At 36.6% G+C, this 27,029-nt stretch overlaps 1 protein-coding gene and 1 pseudogene across 1 annotated transcript in view; both read right to left on the minus strand.

Annotated features, from left to right (window-relative positions):
• LOC109678581 (butyrophilin-like protein 3) overlaps positions 1-14,874 on the minus strand; it is a 46,098-nt gene extending 31,224 nt beyond the window's left edge. Inside the window, exons 1-2 of the mRNA XM_074057409.1 lie at positions 14,755-14,874; positions 13,036-13,062 (exon numbers count right to left, since the gene is read on the minus strand). Of these exons, the coding sequence (XP_073913510.1) occupies positions 13,036-13,062; positions 14,755-14,874 (147 nt within the window). The remainder of the gene's footprint in view (positions 1-13,035; positions 13,063-14,754) is intronic.
• Positions 14,875-15,125: 251 nt separating this feature from the next.
• Positions 15,126-26,307, minus strand: LOC141417947 (butyrophilin-like protein 8; annotated as a pseudogene).
• Positions 26,308-27,029: the final 722 nt, after the last annotated feature.

The raw sequence follows: 27,029 nt of genomic DNA on the forward strand, positions 1-27,029 counted from the left end.
TGTTTCTCATCCATGTTATAAAATATTTCTGTGGCCATTTTTTAAAGACTGTTTAAGATATTTTCAGGTACTAATGGAATCTTTTGAAGTTTCTTCCAGGTAAGCAGAGCAGAGTGCATTATGAACTTATCTCTCTCAGTATTAATTTCCCCTCATAGGAGTCAGAGATCATGCCAGTATATTTGGTCAAAGCTTCTCTCAGTCTTTCCAAAATAGACAATAAAAGACACACACACATCCACACAAAAACACTATATTAATTTGAGTGCATTCTCAGACATTGTCTTTTTCTCTTTTAGTAGACTAGTCAGCTAGAATTCTCCCTAGTGGGCAATATGAATTTAGTGCTTTTCATTCTTAAACAGGGACTTCTAACACAAACACCATGGGTTTTCTGTTATCTTACATTACTTCCCTGACAATTGCTAACACAAAATTCTCAAATGACCCCAAATACTCAGAGAATGCTAGAAGAAGATATCCAAAATCCCTCATCAGATGAACAGCAAATGTTCAAAGGGTTCATATGAACCTGAAATGTCTCAGAAGAGCCTCTGGACAACAAGGAAAAAGAAGGTGAAGCTCCAAGGTATACAGATTGAGGAGAACTCACCAAGGTCAGACATCAATCAGAGCCTCATAAGTCCAGAGGTCCATGTCTGTGTTTCACCAGTTCATGATAAAAAGCAGTCAATACTGACCAGTGTAGAAAGATAAGAAAAGAGGTCCCTGGAATAAAAGCAATTTCATCAACTGTGGGGAACTGAATTCATCTTTCCTCTCTCTCTAGCATTGACTATTTGTGGGTGGTCAAGTGATAATGTCATTGTTTTCTTGCTATGTCTTTAACTTGATGATTAAGATACAATTTTTGGTGTAAAATCAAATAGTATTCATTATTATGCTTTCCAATTATCTTAGCTAATAATTATTAAGGCAGTATTTAAAGAAATGTGAAACATACAAAACTCACAAGCTTTTATGCTCTGAAGTGGCAGTTATTAAATTAATGAAGTTTATTTACATTATGCCTAATATGGGTAATTTTTCACCTTTATTAAAAAGAAATATTCATTTATTTATTAAAGGCAAGAAATGATAGGACAACAATTCTATATCAAGATCTTTGACTAGATGATGTATTGCATGCATAATGAATTTCTTTTTTCTTGAAAAATTTAAATTTTCCCTCTCATAAAATAAAGGCAGCTATTTTTAAAAAAAGAAATAGGAAGAAAGGGAGAGGTTTATTAGTTAGTGTAGACCAGGCAGTTATGTAGCTGCTTTATGTATGGAGATATTTACTTTTGTTTCCCAAGGAGTCTTGAGAAGGTCATCAGTTTGGCATGCATAGCTTTTGATCACAATTTTATATGTCAACTGGATTGCACCACAAGGTACCCAGATTAAGCGTTACTTCTGTGTCTGTCCTTGAGTGTATTTCCAGATGATAGCATTTGAATCTGTGGACTCAGTAAAGATTTCTCTTTCTTGCTATTGAAGGTTGAATAGAACAATAGACAAAGGAATAAGGACTCCCCCCTTTTACTTCCTGCCTAGCTGGAACATCAACCTTCTCCTTTGGAATGGGATTTACAATTTTAGTGTCTATTCTAGTTTATATGCTTTCCAGACTCAGACCAGAATTATACCACTGGATACTCTGAGTCTTCAGTTTATAGTGGATAGATCATGGGACATTTCAGCCTCTGTAACATCATGAACCATTTCTCATAGATATGCTGTTTATATATAGTGCTTCTCTAGAGAATGCTGACTTATACAGATTTTAGTACCAAGAGTGGTTCTAGAAGAACGGAAAATTAAGGATACTTTCTGAATTGTTTCTAGTGTTTTGGAACTCTCTAATATAACTTGATTTTAAAATGATACCAAATCTATTTCCAGTAGTAAAAAAAGCACTGATGTTCATGGTATGATCTGGCAATAGAGATTTGCAAAGTGTTTGCATTGACTGATTCTAATCAAGTGTTGTTAAGAGAAGATCTGAATGACTTTCTGAACTTTAGAATTTTTTGAAAAAAACCAAAAAGTTAGGACTGGAGCTGTGGTTCAATTAGTAGAGTGCCTGCTTTGTGCGAATGAAGGCCTGAGTTCCAACCCCAGTACAACCATAAAAAATTGTGAAAAATAGCAAAGAAAATGACATTGGCTGCTTGAAAAAGTAGTGCAAGAAAGAGCTCAGTGGTTCAAATCAATCATTATATAAATGACCTGAGAGCTTTTATATGTGCTCTGAAGAACAGAAGTTCCTTCCATGATCAACTTAATTACAATGTAAGATAAACTCCCAGCCTCACATAATGTCTACTGTTAAAGTGAGGGGGCATTGATTGGGAAAGAATGGGACCTTATCATTAGGGATGGGAATGTATAGGAAGACGCTGATGAAGCTGGGGACATTGAGTTCCTAAACTCTGATAAATCTTTTTCTCCAGTGGAAGAAGTTTCCACATCCCCAGTGGCAGCAGCATCCCACCTTTAGTGGTGGTGTCCTCCTCATCCCTAGTGCTATCAACCTCCCAACACAGTCATACAAGTATATACTCACCTCTTTCTGCATTGCCTGAGGAAATGGTAATGATCTCCCCTCAGGCATTTTCCATGAAACACAGCACTGATTCTCCTCGGCACTACTCCTCATTCCATTACTCTTCTTTAATTTTAGACCCATAACTGTTACTGGATGGGTAGTCTCTGGAAAGCTGTAGTCAGAAGATGTCTAGCCTCTTATGTCCTGTGTGGAAAGAATCCAAACATGACACATAAATGTAGTAAAGTTTATTAGAAGTAAGGGAAATTTATCAGAGAGAAATCAGTGATGGACTCTGGCCAGGTGGGATAGAAGCTTGAGCTGTTCTTTGTCCAAAACGCCTTTTATAAATTCAAAAGACAAATGGTGGGGAAAATCTGGGTGGTCTCTGTGAGAAGTGCTATGGTGATTGACAATTTTGATTTACTCTGTCCATGCACTCAAACTAACTCTCAAGTATTTAAATTACATGAATGAGGTGCAATCAATGTTCATGTTTCAAGCAAAATGCTTTTACCTGAGGGGTAAAGGACAATGGGGAGGAATGGCCTTAAGGTATTCTGTCTTATAATCTTTAGAATTTACAACTGTAAGGGATATCATTGGGCTGAGAGCATGAAATGCACTGGGAAAAGCCATGCCTCATGGCACAGCAGACCAGAGTCCCAAAAAATCTCTATAGCCAACCTGCCTTAATGAGACTCAAGAGGCAGTGTTACCAGAGCCAGGTTCTTACATCTAGAAATGGTAGAAACAAGATTATACCCAAATGTATACAGGCAAGGCTTTTCTTAGGACATCTATTGGAGCTAAGAGGAACGTTAAGTTCTGACCAAGAGCAATTCAGACCTGTTCCTGAATAAAGGAAAAGGGATATCCTCTATAGGAAAAATTCTGGCCAATGGTTCCCATCCAGATTATCTCATGCAAATAAACTTACAGAGAGTGTCTGGTCCTGACTAGTCAGTGCCAGGTCCTCCATGCAAAAGAGAGACTGAAACTTTCAGAGGTTGTGTGGCCTTGATTAGTTGATATCTGAGCTAGCTCAACTCTGGGCAGGTCATTGGTCAGCTTTGACTTGGAGTGTGTTCTAGGCTCATGCATTCTCTGATCAGAAGATTCCAAAAATTGTTTGTGTTTTGCATGGAAGTGTGAAGGAAAGAAATAACATAAGTGACTTTACCTTAGGTAAGGGAGACAGGAAGGCATCTTTAAAGGTAAGCATCTAAGGAGACATGGGGAGGAGGCTCCTCAAAGGAGTAAAACTTCTGGCCTCTCACCAAGATAATAAAATGCAGTTGCCATTATCTTAGATAAAGGAGACAGGGAGGCATCTTTGAAAACAAACATCTAATGAGACATGAGAAGCAGGTTCACAAATAAGTAAAACAGCAAATCTCTCACCAAGGTAACAAAAGGTAACTATAAAATTTAAACAGTGGCACTCAAGGCCAGGAAGAGCTCACGAGACTCTCCTGGAATTTCCAGTTAGATAAGGATGGGAATAAAAATTTTCCAATAAGCATTTTATTTTCAGACAATGTAGGTTTACAAGGAACTAAAAATATTTTTTATTTAAAAAACAATGTCGGGATTCCAAGATGGTGGCTAGAGGGAGAAAGCAGAAAGCGAGCCTCCTTTAGTGAAATCTTGGCAAGACGCTGGAGACACACTTTGCAGGCAAAATCACCAAAAAGAGGCAAAACATTGACCCCTCCACAACTCCAACTGGTGCAAAGGATCTCCACTTAATGTTAAGCGGAGAAACAAGGAGGTCCCCACGGGCCGACAGTCGCCCGGGACCAGACAGCTTGGGAAGATGTGGACAAGCTTACTGTTGATTAGTACACTAACCCTCCCTGTTTATACATTTGAAACTTTCTTGTCTGATTCCTTGTTCTGTTTTCTCCTTCTTGTCTGTTTATTTGTTTCCCCCTTTCTTTAACTTCTTGCTTTCCATCTAATCTCACCTTTCCATTCTAAATAATACCATTGTTATTATTACAAGCTAGAAAATACTTAATTGCACACAGTACAGGGACAGTAACAACACCAAAGACAATGACGGGAAGACAGAAAAAACAGGGAAACCAGTTTCCCCACAGCAAAAAATTAGTACAGGAACCAGAGGGGAATGAAGAAAACAGATACTCAGATCCAGACTCCAACAAAATGAAGATAAACTATGCCAAAGGACCCAATGAAGCCCACAAGAATAATTTAAAAGAAGACATACAACAGGTACTCAATGAGAATTTTATAGAGATGATATTAGATAGGGTCAACCAAAATGTACAGGAGACACTCAAGAAATTCCAAGACAACAAAAATAGAGAATTTGAAAAAGCAAAAGAAGAAATAAAGGAAACCGTAGAAGCACTGTATAAACACCAAAGTGAAACAGAGAACACGATGAATAAACAAATAAGTGAACTCAGGAAAAAAATAGACAACATAAAAGAGGAAACCAACCAGGATATGGAAAACCTCAGAAAAAAGAATGAAACAGAACTGCAAAACAAAACAGGAGGCCAATCCAGCAGAATAGAACAAACAGAAGACAGAATCTCAGAACCTGAAGATGAAATGGTAATTAAAGGAACAAAACAATTCAAGACCTGTGAAAAGAAAATGCAAGAACTCACTGACTCCATCAAAAGACCAAACTTGAGAATCATGGGCATCGAAGAAGAAGAGGTGCAAGCAAAGGGAATGCGCAATATATTCAACAAAATAATAACGGAAAATTTCCCAAATCTAGAGAAAGATATTCCCATACAGATGCAAGAGGCCTCCAGGACACCAAATAGACCAGATCAAAATAGAACTACTCCAGGACATATCATCATTAAAACAACAAGTTCAGAAACTAGGGAAAGAATATTGAAGGCTGTAAAAGAGAAAAAACAAGTAACATACAAAGGTAAACCCATCAAAATCACAGCAGACTTCTCAACAGAAATATTAAAAGCAAGAAGAGCATGGGGTGAGATCTTCCAGGCACTGAACGAAAATAACTTCAACCCCAGGATACTCTACAAAGCAAAACTATCATTCAAAATAGATGGAGCAATAAAAGTCTTCCATGATAAACAGAAACTAAAACAATATGTGACCACAAAGCCACCACTACAAAGGATTCTTCAAGGGATTCTGCACACAGAAAGTGAAACCCAACTTAACCATGAAAAGACAGGCAGCACCAAACCACAGGAAAAGAAAAAGCAAGACAGTAGAGAGTAACCTCAACTTAGGTACACACAATCAAACCTTCAAACAACTAAGACAACTAAATGACAGGAATCACCACATACCTATCAGTACTAACACAATGTTAATGGACTTAATTCACCCATCAAAAGACACCGCTTGAAGAAATGGATTAAAAGGGAAGATCCAACAATTTGTTGCTTACAGGAGACCCATCTCACCGACAGAAGTAAGCATAGGCTTTGGATGAAAGGCTGGAAGAAGATTTACCAAGCCAATGGCTCCTGAAAACAGGCAGGAGTAGCAATACTTATCTCTGACAAAGTAGACTTCAAACCTACATTTGATCAAATGAGATAAAGAAGGACATTCCATACTAATAAAAGGGGAAAGAGACCAAAAGGAAATAATAATCATCAACCTGTATGCTCCCAATGTCAACGTACCCAATTTCATCAAACATACCCTGAAAGACTTAAAGCATATATTAAGGCCAACACAGTGGTTGTGGGAGACGTTAACACCCCATTATCATCAATAGATAGGTCATCCAAACAAAAAATCAATAAAGAAATCCAAGATCTAAAATATGCTATAGATCAAATGGACCTACTTGATGTCTACAGAACATTTCATCCAACTTCTACACAATATACATTCATCTCAGCAGCCCATGGAACCTTCTCCAAAATAGATCATATCCTAGGGCACAAAGCAAGTCTCAGCAAATATAACAAGATAGAAATAATACCATGCATACTATCTGATCACAGTGCAGTAAAAGTAGAACTCAACAACAAAAGTAAAGACAATAAACATGCAAACAGCTGGAAACTCAATAACTCATTACTTAATGAACAATGGATCATTGATGAAATAAAAGAGGAAATTAAAAAGTTCCTGGAAGTCAATGAAAATGAAAACACAACCTACTGGAACGTATGGGACACAGCTAAGGCATTCCGGAGAGGAAAGTTTACAGCCATTAGTGCATATATTAAAAAGACTGAAAGATCCCAAATCAATAACCTAATGTTACATCTCAAACTCCTAGAAAAACAAGAACAAGCAAATCCCAAAACAAATAGGAGAGAAATAATAAAAATAAGAGCTGAAATCAACAAAATAGAAACCAAAAAAACCATACAAAGATTTAATGAAACAAAAAGTTGGTTCTTTGAAAAAATAAACAAGATCAATAGACCCCTGACTAAAATGAGGAGAGAAAAAACCCAAATTAGTGGAAACAGGAATGCAAAAGGGGAGATAAAAACAAACACCATGGAAGTCCAGGAAATCATCAGAGAGTACTTTGAGAACTATATTCAAATAAATTTGAAAATCTTAAAGAAATGGACAGATTTCTAGATACATATGATCATCCAAAACTGAACCAAGAGGAAATTAATCACCTGAATAGGTCTATAACACAGAATGAAATTGAAGCAACAATCAAGAGTCTCCCCAAAAATAAAAGTCCAGGACCTGATAGATCCTCTGCTGAATTCTATCAGACCTTTAAAGAAGAACTGATACCAACCCTCCTTAAATTGTTTCATGAAATAGAAAGGGAAGGAAAACTGTCAAACACATTTTATGAAGCCAGTATTACACTTATCCCAAAACCAGGCAAAGACACCTCCAAAAAGGAGAACTATAGGCCAATCTCCTTAATGAACACTGACGCAAAAATCCTCAACAAAATAATGGCAAACTGAATTCAACAACACATCAAAAAGATTATTCACCAAGACCAAGTAGGCTTCATCCCAGGGATGCAGGGGTGGTTCAACATACGAAAATCAATAAATGTAATAAACCACATTAACAGAAGCAAAGACAAAAACCACTTGATCATCTCAATTGATGCAGAAAAAGCCTTTGATAAGATCCAACACCATTTCATGATAAAAGCTCTAAGAAAACTAGGAAGAGAAGGAAAGTACCTCAACATTATAAAAGCTATGTATGACAAACCTACAGCCAGCATTATACCTAATGGAGAAAAACTGAAACCATTCCCTCTAAAATCAGGAACCAGACAAGGATGCCCACTATCTCCACTCCTATTCAACATAGTACTGGAATTCCTAGCCAGAGCAATTAGGCAAGAAGAAGGAATAAAAGGAATACAAAGAGGTAAAGAAACTGTCAAAATATCCCTATTTGCAGATGACATGATCCTATACCTTAAAGACCCAAAAAACTCTACTCAGAAGCTCCTAGACATCATCAATAGCTACAGCAAGGTAGCAGGATATAAAATCAACATAGAAAAATCACTAGCATTTCTATACACTAACAATGAACAAACTGAAAAAGAATATATGAAAACAATTCCATTTACAATAGCCTCAAAAAAAAAAAAACCAAACACCTAGGTGTAAACCTAACAAAAGATGTGAATGACTTCTACAAGGAAAACTATAAACTTCTGAAGAAAGAGATTGAGGAAGACTATAGAAAGTGGAGAGATCTCCCATGCTCATGGATTGGTACAATCAACATAGTAAAAATGTCTATACTCCCAAAAGTAATCTACATGTTTAATGCAATTCCCATCAAAATTCCAATGATATTCATTAAAGAGATTGAAAAATCTACTGTGAAATTTATATGGAAACACAAGAGGCCACGAATAGCCAAGGCAATACTCAGTCAAAAGAACAATGCAGGAGGTATCACAATACCTGACTTCAAACTATATTACAAAGCAATAACAATAAAAACAGCATGATACTGGCACAAAAACAGACATGAACACCAGTGGAACAGAATAGAGGACCCAGATATAATGTCACACAACTATAACCAACTTGTCTTTGACAAAGGAGGTAAAAATATATGATGGAGAAATGGCAGCCTCTTCAATAAAAACTGCTGGGAAAAGAGGTTAGCAGTCTGCAAAAAACTGAAACTAGATCCATGTATATCACCCTATACCAATATTAACTCGAAATGGATCAAGGATCTTAATATCAGACCTCAAATTCTAAAGGTGATACAGGAAAGAGTAGGAAATACTCTGGAGTTAATAGGTATAGGCAAGAACTTTCCCAATGAAACCCCAGCAGCACAGCAACTAAGAGATAGCATAGATAAATGGGACCTCATAAAACTAAAAAGCTTCTCTTCATCAAAAGAAGTGGTCTCTAAACTGAAGAGACCACCCACAGAGTGGGAGAAAATATTTGCCAGTTACATATCAGACAAAGGACTGATAACCAGAATATATAGGGAACTCAAAAAACTAAATTCTCCCCAAACTAATGAACCAATAAAGAAATGGGCAAGTGAACTAAACAGAAGTTTCTCAATAGAGGAAATTCAAATGGCCAAAAAACACATGAAAAAATGCTCACCATCTCTAGCAATAAAGGAAATGCAAATTAAAACCACACTAAGATTCCACCTCACCCCTGTTAGAATTGCCATCATTAGCAACACCATGAACAACAGGTGTTGGCAAGGATGCGGGGAAAAATGAACCCCTATACACTGTTGGTGGGGATGTAAACTAGCACAACCACTCTTGAAAAAAATTTGGAGGGTACTTAAAACACTCAACATTGATCTACCATTTGATCTAGCAATACTACTCTTGGGGATATACTCAAAAGACTGTGACACAGGTTACTCCAGAGGCATCTGCACACCCATGTTCATTATGGCACTATTCACAATAGCCAAGTTATGGAAACAGCCAAGATGCCCCACCACTGACAAATGGATTAAGAAAATGTGGTATCTATACACAATGGAATTTTATGCAGCCATGAAGAAGAATGAAATGTTATCATTCGCTGGTAAATGGATGGAATTGGAGAACATCATTCTGAGTGAGGTTAGCCTGGCCCCAAAGAACAAAAATCATATGTTCTCCCTCATATGCAGACATTAGATCAAGGGCAAACACAACAAGGGGATTGGACTTTGAGCACATGATAAAAATGAGAGCACACAAGGGAGGGTTGAGGATAGGTAAGACACCTAAATAACTAGCTAGCATTTGCTGCCCTTAACGCAGAAAACTAACGCAGATACCTTAAAAGCAACTGAGGCCAATAGGAAAAGGGAACCAGGATCTACAGAAAAGGTGAGCTCAAAAAGAATTAACCTAGAAGGCAACACAAACGTACAGGAAATTAATGTGAGTCAACTTCCTGTATAGCTATCCTTATCTCAACCAGGAAAAAACTTTGTTCCTTCCTATTATTGCTTATACTCGCTCTTCAACAAAATTAGAGATAAGGGCAAAATAGTTTCTGCTGGGTTTTGAGGGGGTGGGGGGAGAGGGAGGGGGCAGAGTGGGTGGTAAGTGAGGGGGTGGGGGCAGGGCGGAGAAATGACCCAAGCCTTGTATGCACATATGAATAATAAAATAAAATAAAACAACAATTATCTGGTCTAAAATAGAGAAACACCCTACAGAGCAATAAAAAAAAAACAATGTCACAGGAGTTGCAAAAATACCCTCCAATGGTAATATATTACATAATTGTAGTACATTATTCAAAGCAGGAAATTAACATTGGCACAATACTTAGACAGTATTACAGTTCTATGAAATTTTATTATTGTATAGTTCATAGCCATCTTCTTAATCAAAATATGGATCCATCATCATAAAAGAACTCCTTCATGATTCCTCTTTATGTGGATACCCACCGTTTACTTTTCCAACATTTGTCAACCACTTATCTGTTCTCCATTTCTGTACATTTTTAGAATATTTTATAAATAAGACCATGCCATGTATAATCATTTGAGATAACTATTTTTTTCACTCAATACAATAACCTTAAAAGCCATTCAAGTGTTCTTTGTATCATGGTTCTTGTGAATGTGATGAGTTATACTGCCTGATATTGATTATTAGTGTTCCAATTCTGTATTAACAGGATAAATCACACTCAATAGTAATTCATTGTCCTTGAATAGATTGGGTTTTCCTTCCTTCCTTCCTTTCTGTCTTTCTTATTTTTTTTTAGAAAGAATCTTGCTGTAGAGTCTAGGCTGACCTCAAACTTATCATCTTCATGCCTCAGTCTTCCAATTGCTGGGAATCAGGTGTGTACCACAGTAACTGGTGAATATATTGTTAAATATGATTTACTCAAATTTCATTTAATAATGTTCTATTCGTGTTCTTTGGGGACATGAATCTATAGTTCTGTTTTCTATTTCTATAATGTCTTTGGCTATTTTGGTATTGTTCATGTGGATCTTATAGAATAAGTTAGGAAATGCTCACTCCTCTTGAATTCTTCTGCCTTGCACAGAAATAAATGCTTAATACTTACACCATAAGTTATTTGAAAATTATTTTAATGTGAGATAGAGGTCATTTAGGGTAAATACACTTTATGAATACACCGTTGGCAAACACTATGCCATTGAAAAAATGCAAGCATAATTCACATTCATTTTCTCTTTATACTTCATTGTGATTCTTACTGTCTCCAACTAACAAGGAAGGAGTATGAGAAGTTGTGACTCATCCAAGATCTCTTAGGTGGATGGAGTTTTCACAAACTAAAACCAATGTCTAACATCTTCACTATACACCTCAAGAAAGACGTGATCGCTGACATGGATGGACCAGTCCTCTTTCCTAAAACCCATCTCTGTAAGCTGTGCAGGGTTCTGGGTCTGGGAAAGAAACCTTAGTACCTAAAGGAGAGTGTGAAGTGTGACTCTTTTGGGACATATTCCTGCAGATGAAAGGAATGGATGTTTTGATAGAAGGTTTGATTTTCCATGTGGGAGGGTCTGGAGACAATTTGAAAAAAAGCTTATTTCTCTGAGACACTGGACATATGACAATGGGAGCTACATTTTTCACCTCATATGCATTACGCTGGATGTAGGGCCTGAGTAACCCTTCAGACTGATGTGTCAGAGTGTAAATGACTGACTGATCATCTGTATTAAAGAGTGAGAGTGTCCCACCTCATAGTCCAGGAAGACACCTACTTGTGTGGGATTGACACTTAGGGAGAGATGGATTCTGTTGGGATTGTTTACAAAATACTAATTTTCTGTTTCTTGTCCAAGGATCCAGTACCCATTGATTGGATTCAAATTCACATACTGCTTCTTCCTGTCTGTGCTTATCCTCACACACTTCCCCGCATGACATTTTACTGTGTCCAACCATCACTTACCAGGTATGCTTCCCTACTCAGAAACCCCGAGAAGCCACCACACATTCTCAAAGGTCTCTTCTCCAAGTAGGAAACACACTGAGGAATATCCTTATAAGATACAGTTTTCACATCAGAAATGTGGAGCTGGAGTGGAGCTGTGTCTGGGGTCAGCTTCAACTTCACTAGTCACATTAGGGAAAGGAGAAAGGGAATATGTTACTGTGAGGGACAGGAACTTGAACTAGGCCCAGAGGTTACTCTGCCTTCTAGAACATACTCAGGATGGTATTAGGTGAGGTCTAGGAGATGTGTCCATTACAAACTATCTTTCCAGATCCTTTCCTCAACTGTAGTACAACCTGGAGCCTCGTTAACACTTAAAGTCTGGGAGGTCATGCTTGTGTATCACCCTAACCCCACCATGCTCCCTAAATATACATTCATTATTTGTTTCATAATACCTCAAAGGACTATTCAATTTCTTCCCATCTATCCATTCCTGTCCACTTTACTTAATTTTCCATCAGTTCAGCACCCTATCTAGTCACCAGTGCCTTTAATTTCCTATAACTTTGTCTGTGATCTCCACCCTGACTGATCTTGCATACTAGATCTGGACTGAGAATTATGTCTGTGGTGAGGTGCACCATGGGGTGAATCACAGATTCATCATATGCAGATCATGTGGCCTTCAATATCACTCAGAAACCCCACATCTGTCACTCATCAGCTCCCTCTCCTATGCCCATCCAAGGCTCTGTTCCACTGCCACCCTGTCATCCCTTGGTACTTGCATGTTTGCAGGCTCTGTCCATTCTGAAAACAAGCAGACAGAGCAGGCATGTCATTACTTATGTGGAGAGCAGGAGACAGGGAGAGGAGAGAGACCAAGGTGACTGCACTTTTGGGGACCCAGATTCACCAGAAATCTGCTGAGACCAGTAAGACCTCTTTTCAAAACATGCCTCACCCAGTATTTACTGAAATTTCAGAGTCTCAACAACTTTGAAGCCCATCACAAGGTTGCCATTTTAGGGATCCATAGGCCTCAGGTGAGTTCATAAACCCAGGGATATAAAAGAAAGAGACAAATGGAGGGTGAGGAGGAATGGCTTTACTTACTTTCCTGCCTGTGATACTCTTTCCAATCTGAAACCAAAAACAGAAGAGAAGTAAATCACAGAACAGGGCCACCAGAAGTAAGTGAGAGGAAGGTTCTGCAAGTGACAGTGCTCTTACTGAGTTTTTCCTTGATTTTCTCTGAAAGAAAGCAGAATATTCAGTAGTGATTCAAGCCTGGATAAAGGCTCAACTAATCAAGGGAGAGGGGGAGATACCCCATAGGTTCCTCAGCATTCTGGGTCCACATGCCCTCAGAGTTTTCACAAAATCTACTGTTCTACTACATGAAATGTAACAATAGGCAAAATTTATAGACAGCTGTAGAATGTTTCCATACCTAGATTCCCATCCTAAAGCCAAAATACTTTGGTTTCTCTTTAGATAATAGAAATCTTATCTTTTACAAAGACTCCTAAATGTCTAAGGATTGCTTTCTTATTAACAAATGGTGAAAGCAAACCAACTGCTGTCATGTCTCAACCTTTCTGTCCAGAGTTAAACACAGTTGGGAACATATGGCCAAACCACCTAGGCCTCAGGAGAACTGTGTGTGGAAGGGTCAAAACATAAGATACTTACACTTTTTTTCCAAATATTCCCTGAAACACAAACAGAGCATTTAGGGTTCAACATAGTAATGTATAAGCTACAAAAACAAACATGCCTCACAACTAAGGTGGGTCAAGCTGGGAGTCTGAATGACAGGGTTTCTCCTAGAACTCTCCTGTGCCAAATTCCCAGTCCCTGTACTGAGCAATTCTATCTGGAATCAAACAAAATATGAGAATCATTCACACTGCAGAGATGGATGGACCTCTCGAATCTTGTGGTTGTAATAATGGACGATATCAGGGAGAAGTAGACTGAGTTGGGGAGGTGGGATTATGGCATGCACCCTCAGAGGGGAATATAGCCTCCAAAAAGGAGAAAATTGACTCTTGGGGATGAAAACTATTCTTGAGGCTGAATATTACCTCATCTTGTCCACTTTAACTTCTACGCACCTACACATACACATTCTTTTCAAATATAGTGAACTCTTTTTTAAGAAGACTTGGTGTCATCCTCAGAAATATTTATCAGCCTTGTAGCTTCTGAAAAATCATTCTTTCCTTACATCTGGAAAACGCAGGAAAAGCCTGGTAATACACAGAGGAGGATGAGAACTAATCTCTGTGGTCAAGATCATGCAACTCTTGAGCCCAAAGCTGTCACCTTCCTTTCTTCCTCCCTCCCTCACTTACCTAAGGATTTGGAGAATGGAATCCTCTTCCTATTGATATAAATATCTACAGCAAAGGCAGCAATGCAGGTCTCCAGTATAATAAAAGTCACTAAACTGTGTGAAGTCTGGAAAAATGCCTCTGAAAAACAGTGTGAGAACTCTTAATGTGTGTTTAACCACAATGGTCATTTGATTGAGATTTAAGGAAACCTCTTGCATCCCAAAATATTTTTCTATAATTTCTTTTATATGTTAAAAGTTTGCATTTCTGGCCACCCCTCAGCACTCAGAAGGATTGTAAGTTCAAGGCCAGCCTAAGCTAAATGGCCAGACCCTGTTGCGACAAACAAAAAGCAAAGAAATAAAAACCTTTGGATTTCTGAGTAAGTCTTGAACTACCTGGATTTTCTTTTTCTATCTAAATAAGATAGAGGATCTATTTCATTCTCTCCTAAATGAACAACTGTGCCAGCATCATTTATTAATGGACTTACACACTGTGTCAATCTGTTCACATCAAGTTTCTGTTTAGGCTCGCACATGTGTTCTGTGCCAGTGGTCCATGTGTCTGTCTCTTTTTCCATAATTGTGACAGGCTCTTTCATCACAGCCATAGAGTGTGTCTTGATAGATACTAAACAAAAAAATATCATTTTTTTCTTATTTGGCTGAGTCTAGGAAATTCTTGAACATCTTGTATGCCACATAAATTCTTTACTTGTGGTCGGGTTGTAGGTCAGTGGTATGCACTTGTGTAACCTGACCAGTGTATTCTCTGCTGTATCTCTGCATTTAGTTTTACCTCTTCCAAGTTATTTTCTATGCTAGTTAATGAACAATACTTCGAGACATCTTATTTTAACTGTTAATCTGCACTGTCCTTTTGTTTCTGTAAATCATTCTCCTTATCACTTCCATCTTTCTGTTCTTTTACAGTTTGTTCTGGGATAAACATCAAAACCTAAAAGATTAAAATTCAGCCTTTTCATTTCTAGTATGAACAGTTAAGAATATAATTTTGACTCAGAAAACTACTTTAGCTGTACACATTATAAATGCAATTGAATTACCATTTAGTTCTTAGAGTTTTCTAATTACTTTCGTGATGATTATCCTCTTTTATAAGTACATTTAAATTTTTACAAACACATAATAATTTTATTGCAATTTAACTTATTTTTACTAATTGTAATTAGAGAGCATCGTCTCAATGTCAGTATATACTGGAAAATTGCTGAAAACCATTTTTTTTCATAGTACTAAGGTTTGAACTCTGGACCTCACACTTTCTAGGCAGGCACTCTACCACTTGAGCCACTCCACCAGCCTCTGAAAACTATTTTATGTGCCTATACCTGGTGAAATTTTGTAAATGTTCCCTCTGTGCTTTAATGTTTTGGGGCCTTGGGGTGTACTCCATGATACAGTGTATGCTTAGCATATACAGGGCTCAGGGTTTGATCCCCAACAGTGCAAAAAAACTTTTTTGAGGTACAGTCTTTTAATGATTATTAGTTCAGGCTGATTCATATGCAATTCAAATTGTCCCTACTTTACTAACTTTGTGTTTACCTAATCACTTTTGGAACACAAAATTTGCCAATTTTCCTTCTATTTCCATGGATGATTGTTTTATATGTGTTAAATATCTGAGATTCACTTACATTTTAAATGTTTACATTTCCCTGGTGAATTAACTTTTTATATTTATGAAATAATTCTATTTATAGAAATTTTTCTTAAAACTTTTTGTGGCACTAACATATCTCTTATGGTTTTTCTTTGAATAATATTTGTCTCAAATATTTATTTCCATTTTATGATTCAATAAATAGTTCAAATGTTTTACCTTTTGTCTTATGAATGAAACAATTAGTAATTTTCATCCACTCTGACAATTTTGTGTTTTAACGGGCAAATTAAGCTTTTCCACATTGATTGTAATTACTGGAATAGTTCAGTTAGCGTTAATTGTTCTATTACTTTCAAAATCATTCCTCAAATTATATTTTTATTCTATTCTGTTTTATAGTCTCATGACTTTTTATAAAAATATGTAAGTAATATATTTTAAGTTAAATTTATTTTTATTAAGTTTTGTACATATTAAGTTTGGAGATGTGTCCCATGGAGTGATATTTTTAGTGTATATTAATTATAAAAAGTGTTCACTGTGTATCTCTATACATGTGTATAATGTACTTTGATCATATTCACCACCTCTGTTAACTTTGTCTTACTCTTTCTTATTCCTCTCCCTCCTTTTAAAAACCATTTTAATTGATTTCTTTGTTACATTTTCATACATGCACATAATATACTTAGATCATATTCCCACCCATCACCCTCTTCTTTCACCCCCCCCACCTTTCTGCTTTTTCCATCCCAAACAGCTCCCATGGGAACTTATGGTGAAAAAATATGTAAATCGAATCCTAAGAGTGGTAAGCCATTCTGATTCCACCTAATCAATGTCTATGATTTTCTTTTTATCCCTCATTTACTTTGACTTTCAAAACTTAGGATTGAGTTTAGACAACTGTCTAAACAATACTAAACAATCCCGAGTCAAAGACTCTTTTCCTCAAAAGTGCTACATGTATCTGCCCCTTTCTACTCACTTCCTATCAATATTCTAGATTTCACTTCTGGACTCTGGTCAATGAGTTGCATGGAACATGGTATGATCCCAAAATCTTCTTGAACTGTCACGGAAGTCTCCACACCAAACAGACCATGTACATCTTTCTTCACTTTGGAGTCTGCAGGTAATTCAAGTCCTTCTGGACCTTTCCACTTCACTATGGGCTGGGATAACCAACCAGAGGACTGACAGAGTAGCTGGATGCCTCCTCCAACATATCCCACAATGGAAATGAGAAGAGTTGAGCCCATCTCTGCAGAGCAAACAGAGAAAGAGTGAAAACAATGGTCCTATCCCAAGGCCACAGGTGTCATAAACCAGGTTCATCAAGCCATCCACAAAACAACTTAGCCTCTATTTGTTTTTGTCTCTCTTGCACACATAAAGCAAATGAATGACTATTAGAGTACATCATAGTATCTTTGAGGTGACATTTGTACCCTGCTGTATCACATATATGTTGTTCTCTAGATGGAAAAGAAGAAGAGATAGAGAAGCATTCCAGGAAAGTGGCAAGTATACACCATGGAATCAACAGTGAATATGCTAAAGTGCTTTCAAGAAATACCTATTAGCATTTTGTATTTCTTGACTGAAGTGTGCAGGAAGAGAAGGATTTGAAATGATATCTGAGGCTAGCACAGAATCATACTAAAGCATGGAATGAATGCACTGACCCAAGGAATGTGGAGCATATGTTTTAAGCACTGTAGGTACTGAAACTACTATAGGCCTATTGACTGGTTTCCATCAGGTGGTAGATATGACTTGATCATTATCTTAGAGAGCTACTCTGAAGCATCATGAAATAGGGTTTCAGGGATTCCTAAAGAGAAGAATGACCAGCCAGCCATGTCATTGTCTCACGCAGATGAGATGAAAAGGGCAAGAGATGTGGAAGACTATTAGAAAGGAGAGATGGGCACAGGAATTGTTTAGGAGTTTAATTCAAAGGACTAATTAAATCCAATGAGGGTTTAGCTTAACTTCCATTTCTTATTTGGACACTAAGGATAGCACTCGTTATAGAATTAAAACCTATTTGATTATTTGTTATTATCCATCTCCCCACACCAGACAGAAGTTTGCCATTTTAGGCAATTCTCTATGTCTTGCCCAATTCACACAGTCTTGTAAATGTTAATAGAAGGAATGGATGAAGGAGTCATGTAGATTGTAAGGAAGGGGTCCATTTAACACAGTGTAGACTCATCTCTCTCTGATCATTTAAGTAAAATTGTAAACCTTGGAAATAACACAAAGGGCAACCATAGGGCAACTATGAGAAGGGAAGAGGAAGGTGAATGGCAGGTGTCCAAGGATGGAAGGAACAATACTGCAACTGAGAGCTTATTAACTGCTCCCTACACAAGAGTTGTCTCAGGCAGTCTCACTTCTCCCCCACAGGACTCACCTAGAGATACAGGAAGTCTCACCCTGGAGAAGCAGATCCTATTTCTAAGGGCAGCAATAGAAGTACTCAGTAAGAATCCCAGGATTTGCAAATTATCTAAGTATATGGAAACAACAAAAGCTGTTTAAAAATTGTCTTTGCATGATCCTATACCTCAAAGACCCAATAAACTCTACCCAAAAAATCCTAGACACCATAAACAGCTTCAGTAATGTAGCAGGATACAAAATCAACTTACAAAAATAAGTAGACTTTCTATACACTAACAATGAACAAATTGAGAAAGAATATAGGAAAACAATTCCATTTACAATAGCTTCAAAAAAAAATCAAATACCTAGGAGTAAACTTAACAAAAGATGTGAACGACCTCTATAAGGAGAACTACAAACCTCTGAAGAAAGAGATTGAGGAAGACTACAGAAGGTGGAAAGATCTCCTGTGCTCATGGATTGGTAGAATCAACATAGTAAAAATGTATATATTACCAAAAGCAATCTACATCAAAATCCCAATGACTTTCATCACAGAGATTGAAAACTCTACCCTAAAGTTCATTTGGAAACACAAGAGACCACAAATAGCCAAGGCAATACTCAGCAAAAAGAGCAATGCTGGAGGTATCACAATATCCAACATCATATTACATTACAGAGCCATAGCAACAAAAACAGCATGGTACTGGCACAGAAACAGATATGAAGACCAGTTGAACACAATAGAGGACCCGGATATGAATTCACACAGCTATGTCCGCCTTATTTTTGACAAAGGCACCAAAAACATATGATGGAGAATAGACAGCATCTTCAATAAATGTCGCTGGGAAAAGTGGTTATCTGCCTGCAGAAAACTGAGACTAGATCCATGCCTATCACCCCATACTGGTATCAACTGAAAATGGATTAAGGACCTTAATATCAGACCTGAAACTCTGAAGTTAGTACAGGAAAGAGCAGGGAATACTCTGGAAGCAATGGCTATAGGAAAGGACTTCCTCAGTAGAACTCCAGCAGCCCAGAAACTAAGAGAAAAGATGGAAAAAGCGGGACTACATAAAATTTAAAAGCTTCTGCACAACAAAAGAAATAGTCTCTAAATTGAGGATACCACCCACAGAATGGGAGAAAATATTTGCTAGCTATACATCACAGAAAGTTCTGATAACCAGAATATACAGAGAACTCAGAAAACTAAGCTCCCCAAAAATCAATGAACCAATAAAGAAGTGGGCAACTGAACTAAACAGAATTTTTCTAAGGAAGATATCTAAATGGCCAAAAAACACTTGAAAAAATGCTCACCATCCCTGACCTTAAAGGAAATGCAATCATCAAAAACACACAAACATGAAAGTGTTTGATGTCCGCACTCCAAAGGAACTAATACAGAAACCTTAAAGCAACAGTGGTCAACATGAGAAGGGGATCAGGAACCAGTGTAAAGATCAGTTAGAGATGAATCAACTTGGGTTGTAACATATTTGTACATGGAATCAATGCTAGGAATCTCTCTGTACAGTTATCCTTAACTCAACTAGCAAAAACACTTTGTCTTTCTTATTATGCTTATGTCTTTTCTTCAACAAAATTAGAGATAAGGGACGAACAGGTTCTGCCTTGAAGCAAAGGGGAGGGGGGAGAGAGTTGGGGGGGGAAGGGGGAGAAATGACCCAAATAATGTATGCACATGTGAATAAATAAACAAATAAAAACACCTCCAACACACATATTGGCAAGGCTTCCGGGAAAAAGGACCACTCATACACTGCTTGTGGGAATGCAAGATAGTGCAACCACTCTGGAAAACAATATGGAGGCTTCTTAAAAAAACTGAACATAGATCTCTCATATGATCCAGCAATACTACTCCTAAGGATATACCTAAAGGAATGGACTCAGGTTATTACAAAGGCATCTGCACACCCATGTTTATTGCAGCACTATTCACAATAGCCAAGTTATGGAAACAGCCAAGATGCCCCACTACCAACAAATGGATTAAGAAAATGTGATATTTATACACAATGGAATTTTACTCAGCCACAAAGAAGAATGAAGTTTTCTCATTTGCAAGCAAATGAATGGAATTGGAAAACATCATCTTAAGCAAAGTTAATCAAGCTCAGAAGGCCAAAAAAATCACATGTTCTCTCTCATTTGCAGATTACAGACATAAAACAAATGCAGAAATATTATTGGATATGGTCACAAACTAAGGGGAGAGTACACACACACACACACACATGGGAGGAACAGGATAAGGGAAGGAAACATAAACCTTGAAAGTGTTTGATGTGCCCACTGTAGAGGAGCTCATACAGTAATCTTAAACTGGCTGAGGCCACTATGGGAAGATGACCGGGAAGTAGTGAGGAGGTCTAGTAGAGATGAATCAATGTGGGTTGTAATACACATGTGCATGAAAGCAATGCTAGGAATCTCTCTGTATAGCAATGTTTATCTCAAACTAGCAAAAACTCTATTTCTTTCTTATTATCTCTTATGTTTTCTCTTCAACAAAATTGGAGAGGAGGGTAGAACAGGTTCTGCCTGGAAGTGAGAAGGGCTGGGGTGGGGGCAGGGGACAGGGGGGAGAAACAGCCCAAACAATGTATACCCATATGAATAAATGTATAAACAATTAACAAAAAATTGTCTTTGAACCACACCTGATAAAAAGAAAGACCAGAATCTAAGTACTAAACCTAAAACAGTGATTTGCTGATTAAATAAAAGCTTTAAATAAGATCTAGTGTATTTTGCAAATACCCCTATGTACCCCATACCCAGTATAACAAAAATAATAATAAAAAATCCAGTGTATCATGACATAATATCTAAAATGTCTACCTTTCAAAAGATATCATCCATTGTTCTAAAACCAGAAAAATGTCAACTTCATTGAGAATAGACAATAAACTGATACCAAAACAAAATTATTCCAATGCCAGAAATTATCTGACAAAGAGTTTAAGTAACAACAAAAATGCTTCAGTAAATGATTATAGACCAGGTGTGGTGGTGCATGCATGCAGTCCCAGTTATTTGGGAGGTGGATATAGGATTGTGGTCCTTGGTTATCCTAGGCAAAAGCATGAGATGCTATCTGAAAAACAAGTGAAAGCTAAAAGGGCTGAAGACATGGTTTCAGTGGTAGAGCAATTGCCTAGCAAACACTAGGTCCTGAGTACAAAACACACTAAGAATTATTATTATTGTAATTATTAAATAATAATCATAATTATAATTATTATATTAGTAGATAAATGTATTGAAGATTATAATAGCTCTTGAAACATGAAAATTTAGAAGAGCTTACAAAAATATTAAAATAAAAATCATATGATATTCTATAACTAAAAAATAAAATAACAAATTAAAATATGCTGATTGGGATCCATGGTAAAGTAGATCTGATAGAGGAAATAATCTGTGAATTTGAATATACAAACTGAATTTTAACAACAAGGAATCAAAACATCCTTAAAAATATGCCCTCAGGGGACTGTAGGGAAATATCAAAGTATTCAACATTATATCATCAGAATCCCAGAGGACAGAACATACAATGAAGAATTCTAAAAAAAAAAACTTGCTGAAATTGTGCCTGACAAATTTTTTATTTGGTGAAAATGCATAAACTACAGCTCAAAAAAGCTGAGTGAATACTGAATAAGAAAAATCAAAATTAATTCACACCTGGACTTAGTATAGTTCAACTATGAAAAACTAAAGATAAAGAAAAAGTCTGGAAAGCAACCAGAAAGAAACTGTGCATTATATGTAAAGAAATTTACTTTGGAATGACAGAAATCTTGGAGGCCTAAAAAAACAGTCCAATATTTTCAAACTACTGAAAGAAGAGAACTGTCAGGACATTCTCCTGTTGGAGAAAAAGAGAATTTGTTTCAATCAAACAAGCCTTAAAGGAGACTAAAGGAAATTTCTCAAATTGAAAGGAAATGATAAAGAAAGGAATTTTAGAACATCCTTAAGGAATAAAAACCAATGAAAGCAAGAAAAATAAAGGTACACACAATAGATCACCTTGAATTTCTTATGATTTTGATGAATCTGATACTGAATGTATGTATATCTGATGTGATACTGAATGTATGTATAAGAAATTGTCAATACAACATTAATTCAAAGGTAGAGAACATAAAGGAATCAAGAGAAAGTAAGGCTTCCACATTAACACAAAGTAAAATATTGATAAAGTCAGTATCAATAAATTGTGATAAATTTTATGTACCATAATATTCAGAGCAACTGCTAAGAAAACTATACAAAGTGATAGGCTCAAAAACATGGCATAGGGAATGGATATATGACTCAAGAAGTGGAACTCTCACTTAGCAAATGTGAAGCCCTGAGTTCAAACTCCAGTATATATATATATACAATGCAGTATTCAGATATAAAGAAGAATGAACGTATGACTTTTGCAGGTAAATAGATGGAACTGGGTATCCTCATATTAACAAAATAAATCAGGTTCAGAAGCACAAAGGTTGAATGTTCTCCCTCAAATGTTGAATTTAGACATGAAAGATAAAGATAAATTTGTACAAAAATAAATATTTGATCATATCTATGCACACACACACACATATGTATATATATATATATATATATAGTGGAACTGTTTGCAGGACTTAGAGATGTGGGAGAGGAAAAGAGAATGATAGGGAATAATATCCAAATGTACTGCTCCAATATACAAGGATGGCACAGTGAACACACTGAAAGCTCTTGAATAACACAGTGGAGGTAGAGAGACACAGGGATAATAATAGAGGAAAGAAACTAATGAAGATAAAAGCAAAAATCAACAAAACTTCAAATAGGGAAGAAAAATCAGTGAGAAAAATACGGTTCTTCTTAAAATTAGTAAGAATGACAAGCCTCTAGGAAAAGTGATAAAGATGAAAACAAGACTATAAACATTGCAAATATCAGAAATAAAACAGGAAACTTCACTACAGATCATGCAGTCATTAAAAGTATAATAAGATATACTAGGAAAGATTTTATACTCATATATTTGACAACTTGGAAGAAATACACTAATTCCTTAAAAACCACAAACCACCAAAACTTAGTCATGTTGACATATGTAATCTGAATAGTTGTATAATCACTGAAAATGTCTGATTTATAACTTGAAATGTCATATTAAAGATTTTTAAATTTCAAGATGGTTTCACTGGCAAGGACAAGAAAACATTTAAAGAACAGTTATGTGTTCAGGACACTGTTCAGATGGTAGGGTCTTGAGGCAGTCTTGAAGTCTTGAGTTTAAACCCCTATACTGTCCAAAACTAAAAAACAGTTTTCAAAACAAAGAAAGCTCATAACACTCAAAGACAATAAGAAATAAGATAAAGAACAGTAATTGAAAAATTTACACAATATTTCCTAACAAGTAGAAGAGAAGAAAATGCTTGCAGATTCATTTTGGAAGGCAAAGTCTTTGAAAAATATTAATAAATCAATTTAAGCAGTGCATATAAAATTATGTAATATAACCAATTGGGAGTTACCCTAGGTAGGAAAGGTGATGCAACATTCAAAATTCAATTTATATAATCCAACATATCACAAAATTAAAGAATAAGAAGTATACAATAATTTTATGCATTATAAGTATTTTTAAAACTTCAATACCTATTCATGATTCAATGTAAGATAACACAGCACATTAACAGAATAAAGGAAGAAAAACAAGTGGTTATCTTAACTAGTGCAAAAGAAGTCATTTGATAATATTCAATACATTGTCATCTTAAAAATACTCAAAAAACTAGGAAGAGAAGGAATGTTTCTTAACATAATTAAGGCCATATGTGTCAAACCCACAGTGAACATCATGCTCAATGGGAAAGAGCTAAAATTTTCCCTCTAAGATCAGGATATTGACAATGATGAACACTTTTTGAAGTTTCTGTTCAAGAGAACACTGAAAGTTTCAGCCAGAGCAATTAAATCAGGGAAAAATATGAAGGACATCTAAAATATAATGGAAAGCTTAAAATTATAACATTGGAAGTTAACTAGGTCATGAGGTTGGAACACTCATAAATGGGGATTCCAGGGACTTGGTGCCTTATAAAATTACAATAGAAAGTCCATAGGTTGCAACCTGAATAAGGGTTCTCACCATAACCTAACCTTACTGCACCATAATCTTGCATTTTCAACTTTTAGACTGTGAGAAATAAAATTTCTGTTCTTTACTAACTTCACAGTTTATAGTATTTTGTTCTGTAATCTCAAAGTTGCAAAGATACGCTTTGAATTAAAAGGAAAAAATCTTAAACATACACTTATCATACTTCCCAGTAATTCACACTTGGCCATTTTTCTCAGAAAAATGAAAATTTATGTTCACGGAAAATCCTACTCATGATTGTATTCAGCATCTAAAGGGTGAATTACTGATATAAGCAACAATTTTGATGGATCTCAAAGTCACTAAGCTGAATGAAGAAGCCAGTCTCAAGAGGTCACATGCAGTATGACTCCATCATTAATAACATTCTTGAACTGTCAAAATTACACTGATGAGCAGATTACTGATTTGTGGGGTAGAGGATGGTGGTGATTGAGGAGGGTGTGACTATAAAAGGGCACCAGAGAGAGAAACTGTGGTGAAAATTTGTTCAATGATGTGATGTGGTAGGTACATGAATTTACACACATGATAAAATGATAGATCTCTACATACAAGACATAAGAAAGGGCTCACAAAGTATACTGTCTGCTAAGGAAATGATATAAAAATCATCTCTTTCTTAAAACTGTCTATAAATTCCAGGATGACTCTACAAGACAAGGAAGGTATGAGTTTTCTGAAATCAGCAACTGACCTGTTACCTGCAGTTCCCAGATGGCCTCCTGCTCATGAGTCTGGGAGCTGAACCAGCACCCATACAGGCCAGCATCTGAGGGAGTGACTTTCTGCAGCCTCAGGAACACATGCCCATCCACAATGAAGTCCTTCACCAGCTCTGTTCTCACTTGATAGGCTGGCATCTACATATATTCCTTGTCTTCCCCATCCTGATAGAGGTGGACTATGTCAGAGAAGTGATCTTTGAAGAACTGCACTTCCATGGCCTCAGCATTTGTCTCAGGAGACAGGAAGCAGGAGAACACTATATCCTCCCCCACAGAGACCCTGATGAGCTTCTCTGGCCCATTTACATGTATCTTTTTAATATTCCCATTTTCAGGATGAAAAACTATGCTTCAGTAACACTGTCATGCAGATGAATGAGAGGCACTTTGCAAATGCAGACCCATTGACTAGAGGAGATTCTGTACCCACATTCTCTTCCTCCTAATATCTGCCTCATTAAAATTTACCACAGCCCATTTTCCAACTTCTTTTCTTAAAACTAACAACCATCCCTCTTCTAATGATGCAATGAGGTTTGGTAAATCATAAATCTCCAGTTTTGGGCAATTAGTTTCCTTCAAATGTGAGTATGTTTTGTAAATATTTTATGGATACAAGGAGAATGTATATAATGTACATCCTACTCTGACTGTAAGTCAAACATGCATTGATGCTTCCTTGTTTTGTTGTTTACTTGGTCTGTCAACATCTGAAAGCTGTACTATACACTATGTCAAGGAAATTTTCCAATATTTATTTCAGAAATGTTTCTTTTGGTGCTTTCAAACTGTGACATAAACTTCCTATAGCATGCACTTTTACACGTGTATAATAAGAGCTTTCTAGTTCGTTATTTTTGTCTAATAGTGCTTGATTTAATCCTTTACTGGCATGCCTTACCTTCGTTTTGCCCATATTTTCTTGATACATCTTGGCTCTCATCTCCAGTTTTAAGCTTTCCTCACCATCTGGTGTCAAGAGTGATGATGATTTGTTTTCTGAGGGTTTCCCTGCACATCTCTCAGTTCCATGTGGACTGGGCCTGTTTTGCTCATCATTGATCACATATCGAACACAGAGCATGAGCTTCACAAACAAGGGCTACAAGTGTGAACATTGAGCGCTGTTTTCCTTTTTCACTTGCTCATTTGTTTGTTGATCATTTTAGCAATTTTTCTGATTTAAATCATACTTACTGCTCTGTAATAAATTCCTTTTTAGAGAGCTCACATATGGTGGGGGCCCACAGCCTTCAACTTCTTTGTACACAATCTCTTTGACTTGAGACATTTTTCTCATTTTCATTCACAAGGATTTATTGACTAATTTATGCATCTAAGCGTAGGTGGTGCATATGAACAGGAAGCAAGACAGATTTTATATGTGAATTACAAAATAAGTGAAATTTTTTATTTTACCACCAATTATTTCTATTTTTTAAACATTTTATATATCTTTCTGGAATGTATTTTACACATTCTTAAAGCATAAAATCAACTTATTAGATCAACTTTGGCCTTGTAGTGTGGTCTCTCCCAACTAACCTGAAATAGAGGAGGCTGAGTCCTGACTCTTAATATGCACTCAGCCTCTGATTTCCCTGAACTGGGATGGACAAGCCTCACACCTGCTAACAGATTCATCCTAGGAAACTCGCCTCTCCCCTCACTCTTTTGAGGGCATCCTCTCCTATTTGGAACATATTGATTCCAGGGGTAGAAAAGTTCACAAGTCCTGAGATTTTAACAACCTTGAGGGCACATTTATTATAATGAGAGACTGTAGATGACGCTAAGCCTCTGTCT

The sequence above is a fragment of the Castor canadensis genome, chromosome 16 (genome assembly GCF_047511655.1).
Source record: "Castor canadensis chromosome 16, mCasCan1.hap1v2, whole genome shotgun sequence".
NCBI lineage: Eukaryota > Metazoa > Chordata > Mammalia > Rodentia > Castoridae > Castor > Castor canadensis.